The sequence below is a fragment of the Neomonachus schauinslandi genome, chromosome 13 (genome assembly GCF_002201575.2).
Source record: "Neomonachus schauinslandi chromosome 13, ASM220157v2, whole genome shotgun sequence".
Lineage (NCBI taxonomy): Eukaryota > Metazoa > Chordata > Mammalia > Carnivora > Phocidae > Neomonachus > Neomonachus schauinslandi.
Genome location: NC_058415.1, coordinates 86,574,884 through 86,581,434, shown reverse-complemented (window position 1 = coordinate 86,581,434; position 6,551 = coordinate 86,574,884). Strand labels below are relative to the sequence as shown.

At 51.9% G+C, this 6,551-nt stretch overlaps 1 protein-coding gene across 2 annotated transcripts in view; it reads right to left on the bottom strand.

Annotated features, from left to right (window-relative positions):
- Positions 1-4,975, bottom strand: part of SET (SET nuclear proto-oncogene) — a 16,733-nt gene extending 11,758 nt beyond the window's left edge. The window contains exon 1 of one of the 2 annotated variants that reach the window (XM_044920835.1): positions 4,802-4,975. In XM_044920835.1, coding sequence (XP_044776770.1) covers positions 4,802-4,910 — 109 coding nt within the window. In that variant the 5' untranslated portion in view covers positions 4,911-4,975. Of the gene's footprint in view, positions 1-17; positions 498-4,801 lie in introns of those variants that run through there. The other variant, XM_021691112.2, reaches the window with a different exon arrangement.
- Between the last annotated feature and the right edge of the window lie 1,576 nt (positions 4,976-6,551).

Below are 6,551 nucleotides of genomic sequence, written 5' to 3'. Positions count from 1 at the left end.
TTGTACTTCATCAATATGTTCAATTGCTTCTTGCTGTTCTTTTTCTGAGGTCTCGTCGGCCCCGTCATGGTTGGAGTTGAGTTCCTTCTTACTGACTTTGGCCGCCGGCGCCGACATGGTGCTGCTCCGCGGTCGGGGGGGGAGCGGGGAGGGGGAGAGAAGGGAAGGCGAAGGGGGCGGGCAGCGGCTTCCCCTCACGCCACACGCGCGGGCGCTCGCTCGGTCCGGCCGCCTCCTCCCGGCGCTCGCTCGCTCGCTCGCTCTCCCTCCCCCTGGCTCGCGCGCGCTGCCCTCGCGGCCTGACGACGAGGGAGGGGCTGGGGCGGCGTGCCGGGCCCCGGCCCGGGCTCCTGCTTACGGAGGGGAGGCGGCGGCGGGCGGGCAGGCGGCTCGGCTCCCTCACTCACGCTCCGCGGTCCAGCTCGCTGCTCGCTCTCCCCGAGCCGCCTCCTCCTCCACCTCCTCCTCCACCTCCTCCTCACGGCGAGGGGCGGGCGGCAGGGCGCAGGCGCGCCAGGCCCCGCGCGCACGCCCCGCCCCCGGCCGGAGAGGCTCGCGCCGCCCCGCCATTGGCTGGAGCGCCGGGACGAGGGGGCGGAGCCGCGGCGAGGAGACACAGGGCCTGGCCGAGAGGCGGGAGGAAGGAACGCCGCGACGTACGGGGCCGGCCCCCCGCGCCGCGCTCCCCTCCCCCGCTTTCCCCTTCCCCAGCCCGACCCGGGACATTTGCGCGCTACGGGCGCGCGGCGGCCCGAGGGGCGGGGCCTCGCCGGGCTGCGCGCAGGCCCCCCGGCGGGCGTGTCACGTGGTGGCGGAGCGGCTTCCCTTCTCCGCCCGGTGGCGCGGAGCGGGGTGTTAGAGCACCCCAGAAGTGCAGGCCTTGTTACAGCCTAGCTTCACACCGGGGGCCCAGAAATACACCCACCCTGGGTTAGGCGCCGTGGGACCCTGGTGGGGCATCCCTCTTCGTGGGTGAAGGAAGGCGACATCTCCATCCTATTTTCCAGATGGGGAAGCCGCCCTTCGGACTCACTCAGGCTTGTTTGCAAACCCCGAAGCTGTCCAGTCCACTTACAAGGCCTTTTCCTGGCTTCTAGTCCAAGCTCTGCCCAGACGGCCGTGTGCACTTGGGCAGGTCACCTTCCCTCTCTGTACCTATTTCTGAAATTATATAATTCAAAAAAAGGCTGACAAAGGGGAACGTTGTGTGATTGGTGACTTTTAGGCAGGGCCGCGCCAAATTGGAAGTCCTCTGAAGGCAGGGAGATGGCCACGCTCATCTGCGCGTCTTTTTTGCCCAACTCGGTGCCTAACGTTTGCAAGAAACCGTGCTAGGAGCCAGTCCCAGCAATAGGAGTAGATCTCATTGAGGGGCACAACTCCGCCCGAAGGCGTGGGCGGTGTTAAATTCATTTCACCACGTCAGAGATAGGACCTACAAGACCTGCTTTAGCGGCCAAGACTTGAACCACTAAGTAAGGCCAATGCATTTCTGTTTAAATAATGTTTTTCAGGTAATGCAAATGCACCACTGTTCTACTCCCTCTTCCAGCGTCCCAAGAGGTGGACCACCAAAAGCCTGAAATCTCTCCCTGGGCCTTTGTAAGCAGAATTTGGAGTTGGATTATTTGCCTTCTAGCACTGTTTTACTATCGGCTCTTAAAACTCAAGCAGTGTCTTTAATGTTCAAGACAGTCCATTGGTAGGTGATCGATAAAGATAAATGTTAAATAAATGGCATACAGTCCATGGGTAGAGAATACAAATGTCTTCTTGGGACTCTCCCCCAAACCCAGAGATTCATCTAATCCTTTCCCTCCTGAGCCTAGCTCAATCCCACACCTGTCTCAGTTGGACAGGCTTTTTAAAGGAAGAATTACTAGCACCAGTGATAAACTGGTAAATGTTTGACAACCATCTCCCAGAAGAGAAAAAAAAAAACAAAACAAAACACCAAAACCCCTGATTTGTAGCATTTGCTGATTTCAGTGGTGTATAAATACTCTCATGGTCAATTTCCTGCCACCACAGTGATGTCACTGAACAGTGCTGAATTAGAACACCAGGCTCTAGTGCACTGCTGAAGAATCCACCCTGGGCCACAGGCTGTGATAAAATACATGTGTTTTCTCATTTAATCCTCACAAAATACAAGGTAGGTATTAACACCCTCATCACAAAGCTAAATCCAACTTTTTTTGATGTGAGTAGCAGAACCACAATTCTAAACCATGCCAGTGGATAACAAGGCCCCTGCCCTAAGATTGTTTTTTTTTTTCCATTTTTTGACCTGACATTTGACATCAGACTCAGTATACACCTAGACACAAAATAATACTTACCCTTACTAAGTGTGATGTGCCTTTTAATTTTCTACTCTATTTTATTTTCTTTAAATGCAGGTCGCACTCCACTAAATTGATTTTGTGACCCATTAATGGGATAAAACGGTCTGAAAAACACTATGCTGAGGGCTGCTGTTTTCAGACAAAGCCTGCTTACAGGCTGTGAGTAGCAGTGACCCAAGAGCATCTCCTAAGTTCCTGATCTACCTGTGTTTCCCACGCATCTGCAGGGGCTCCAAGTCTCCTTTCCAACCATCCCAGCCCTTAAAACCATCCCGCTCCTCTTCCTGACCTTTCCCACAACACTTCTCAAGATGAATGCAGGGAGCACACACTAGGAAGTGGAAGAGAAAGAGAAAGCAAAAGGGCAAGAGTTTCAGTAAACAAGGGAGTGGCATGGACATGCCAAGAGATAATTCACCCATGCTGAATTAGTCACTGTGGTCTCCCCGAATCTAAATCATCCATGAGCTCTGCATTCTCTCCTTGGCCTCTCACCTCCCTCCAGGAATTCCTCCCTCTCTTCTCCTTTCCTCTCCTCCCCAGCTTCCTTTGATGGAGAGCCCTGCAGCTTAAAGATTGGATGAGATGTGGGCATTCCCTACAACACAGCAGTGTCCCAAGATGACCAGGAAATCTTAGCTAGGATGGCCTTCAAAACCTATCCCCTCCACCTCTCTGAGCCTCCTTTTTCTGATCTGTAAAATGGAATTATTCACAGCTTCTGTTTTGAGAGCTGATGATGGATAAAGAAGTGCTTAGCACTGTGCCTGGCTGACCAGTGCCCAGGGGGTGGCATAAGCTGTCATTTGGATTTAGATGAACCACCCTGGAGGAGCTATGGTTGTACCTTCTAATCCCTCCCGGTCATGTTGATTCTCCCAAGGAGCTAAACAGAGGGTGACCAGGAGGACTCATCCACATTTTTCTGCTCACAAGTAGGAAGAAATTTAGTATCCATCAAGAGCACTGATTATGAGCCATTCGATATCTTGAGTGTTTCATATCTATTTAAGCCACACAGCAAGCCTAACAGATGGGTTCTGTTGAGCCCATCTTACAGAAGAATAAGGAAGCACAGGTTATGTCACTTGCCCAGCAAGGTCACACAGTCAGCCAGAGCCAGGTTTCGAACCCTGACTGTCTAGCTTTACCACAGGGGGGCATCAGCTGGGCAGGTCTTTTGCATCTCATTTGGAAGGGGATGGACTGGGACCCATTCAAGTCAACTTGACACATCACCCTTCAGACCCACTGGAGCACCATGATATGGACTCCTCATCCAGTGCTCCTTCCACAAGCATGGCTGAGTCTCAGCCATGTCAGCAAATTAGGAAGATTTATGGGCTCCCAAGCTGCTCCCCTCTGCACTTAGGCAGGCTGCTGTCACATTTTCCTAGGGCAACGCTTTCCTGTCTTCTTACTTATAGAGACCCAGCTCCCTCGAAGTTCCCACAATATCCCCACTCCATCGGAGAGGCCCAATCACACAAACCACGTTGTGACTGGTTCCAAGCAGTGTGTCTGGAAAACCCAGCCCTCATCTCTAAGTTAACAGTTAATGGGGAGGAAGGGGCAGACGTGAAACAGACAATGACAATGTAATGAGGTAAGGGCCAGGCTGGAGGGGGACTCTGAGCACTACAAGAGCAGAAGGGGGCTCCTGACACCCAGCAGCTGTGGCTCGGAGAACGCCTGCAAGAAGTGACTTATCAGCAGAAAGCTACAGGAGGAGAGGAGCACAGGTAGGGAGACAAGAGTGATCCAGGCAGAGGAAAAATGGTCTTCCAGGCCCTGAGGTGAGAGAGAGAAGAGCAGTGAAAGGTGCCGCAGGGAGCAGGAACCTGGAGGGGCGGCCAGGAGCCAGGGGGACGCGGGGAAGTCACTTAGTCGATAGCTCTAGGGCAATGGGGAGGCAAGGGTTTTAAACCAGGGAGTCACGTGATTGGCTTTGCTACAGCTGGATGGGGGGTGGGGGGGTTGGAGGGTTGGAGGAGGAGGAGGAAGCTGGAAGCAAGAGGAGTGTCAGTAATCTGGCTAAAGTTGTGGGCAGGCAGCAGCCGCAGGAAGGAAGTAGATGGATCGGAGAGGTACTGAGGTAGAACCACCAGGACTTGGGGATTTGTCTGGATGTGGAGGGGTGAAAGAGAGGAAAGGGGTCGCTCATCGCCCAGCCTCAGGCTGGCTATTGGTGCCACTTACCAAGACAGGGAACCCAGGAGGAGTGAGTTTGGGTGCTGGGAGACAGCCCACCTTAGGTGTTGGGTTGGGGACAGGGATGAGCTCCCACGTGCTCTAGGTCTCTCAGTTTCGCCCCTTCTAGTTTTTGCTTCACATCACCTAATCCACTCGCCCATCCTGGGCTGAAACCCTTCAGGGTGTTTGGGGTCATATCTCAAAAGGCACTGGGGGAAAACAATCCCTTAAGTCTCTGATTAAGTGTTGTAGGAACATACCTCCCTTAGGCAAGTGCTGAGATGTCGACGTCTCCTGCGGCTTGGGGGCAGGAGGTAGTCTTGGTTTCTTCGTTTGAGGTGGGAGCGAAGACTGGCGTTTGGGGGCCATGCTGTGAGGAAACTCCACGAAACCAGGAGAGAGGAACGTCTGGAAAAAGCCCTCTTGCTGGCGCTGCCCCAGGTGGCGGAGGTTTAAATCTACTGGATTGGCAGCCAGGAAGGGATATTTACATGACAGTGGGACACCCACCCCATCCCCTCCCCTAGCCTCATCCCTTCCCTCCCACCCTCCAATCAAGATCGACTTCTTTTAGTTGCTCTCTGCAGTTCCCTATGGGGCATTCTCTGCACTGGGTGGGCAGGAGGAGGTATTTCCTGTGGGAGAAGTTCTTTCCTCTCTAGGACCCTCTCGGTAGTGACTGGAAACACCAGCAGCCTTTCCTAAATCCTCTAGATAGGCAGACCTGCCCCCACTGAGAACTTGTCCTCTTCTTCTTCTTCTTTATTTTTTTTTTCCCCTTTGGCCTCTAGATTTAAACATGCCCTTGCCTTACCTCAGCCTGGAACATTCTTCAGGGCCATTAACTTCACCTCCATCTCCATGTCTGGCTAACTCCCACCCAAACTCCAGGTCTCAGCTCAGAGACATAAATGAACATTGAAATACAGGATTCCCAGTCAAGAATTACAAAGGAAGAGGGAAAAGAAGGTGCCCTTGAGAAGACTTGGAGCATTTCATTCTACACTCCTTTTGGAAAAAGACAGGAGGTTGAGTTTGAAGAATCTTTAGAAGGCATCTTATCTGGGGGGATCTGTGACCCCCCCAGGGGAGGGGGGGGGTCACAAACTTCAGTGCCTCTTGCAGCCTGTCAGGTAATAACTATGTATAAGCAAGCAACTGGATTTCACCGCAGCTAGTGGAAGGCAGAGTGGTACAACCACTCTGGAGAACTGCCAACTCCACCCAAACTGAACTTATGTTCAGCACTTCTGCTCCTGGTTATATTCCCAACAAAAATGCTTACCCGTGTATTCTAATATGTGTGATAGACGTGTATAAGAATGGTCATAATGAGATTCATAGTAGTAAAAATCTGAAAACGAAAATATCAATACTGGAATGAATACATTGTGAAATATTCACACAATGGAATATGATAAAGCATTGAAAATGAACGAACCACAACTGCATGCCATGATGTGGTTACAGCCTACAAATGTAGTGTTGAATGAAAGACACAAGACACAAAATAGGATAGGCTATGTGATTTCATTTATATAAAGTACAGAAACAGGCAAAACTGATCTATGCTTAGGAGAAGTCCAGAGTGTGGTTAACCTAGCCTTGAAGAGAGATGTTATTGAAAGGGGCCACGAAGGGCCTCTGGAGTCCCCCTGGTGCCTGGTTTCTGGATCTCGGGCTTGCTACACCACTGTATCTGATTTGTGAAATCTGTGTTGTCAGGTTTCTGGTCTTCCTAAAGAGAAGCTAGAGGTACATTTTTTTTAATGTGAACTCTCTGGATTTTTAAAAAATTAGCAACAAATTAAATATTTTATTTATTTCTTTGTTTTTAAATCAGAGAGAGAGAGAGTGAGCACAAGCAGGGGGAGTGGCAGGCAGAAGAAGAAGCAGGCTCCCTGTTGAGCAAGGAGCCCGGTGTGGGACTTCATCCCAGGACCCTAGGATCATGACCTGAGCTGAAGGCAGCCGCTTAACCGGCTGAGCCACCAAGGCATCCCACGAATT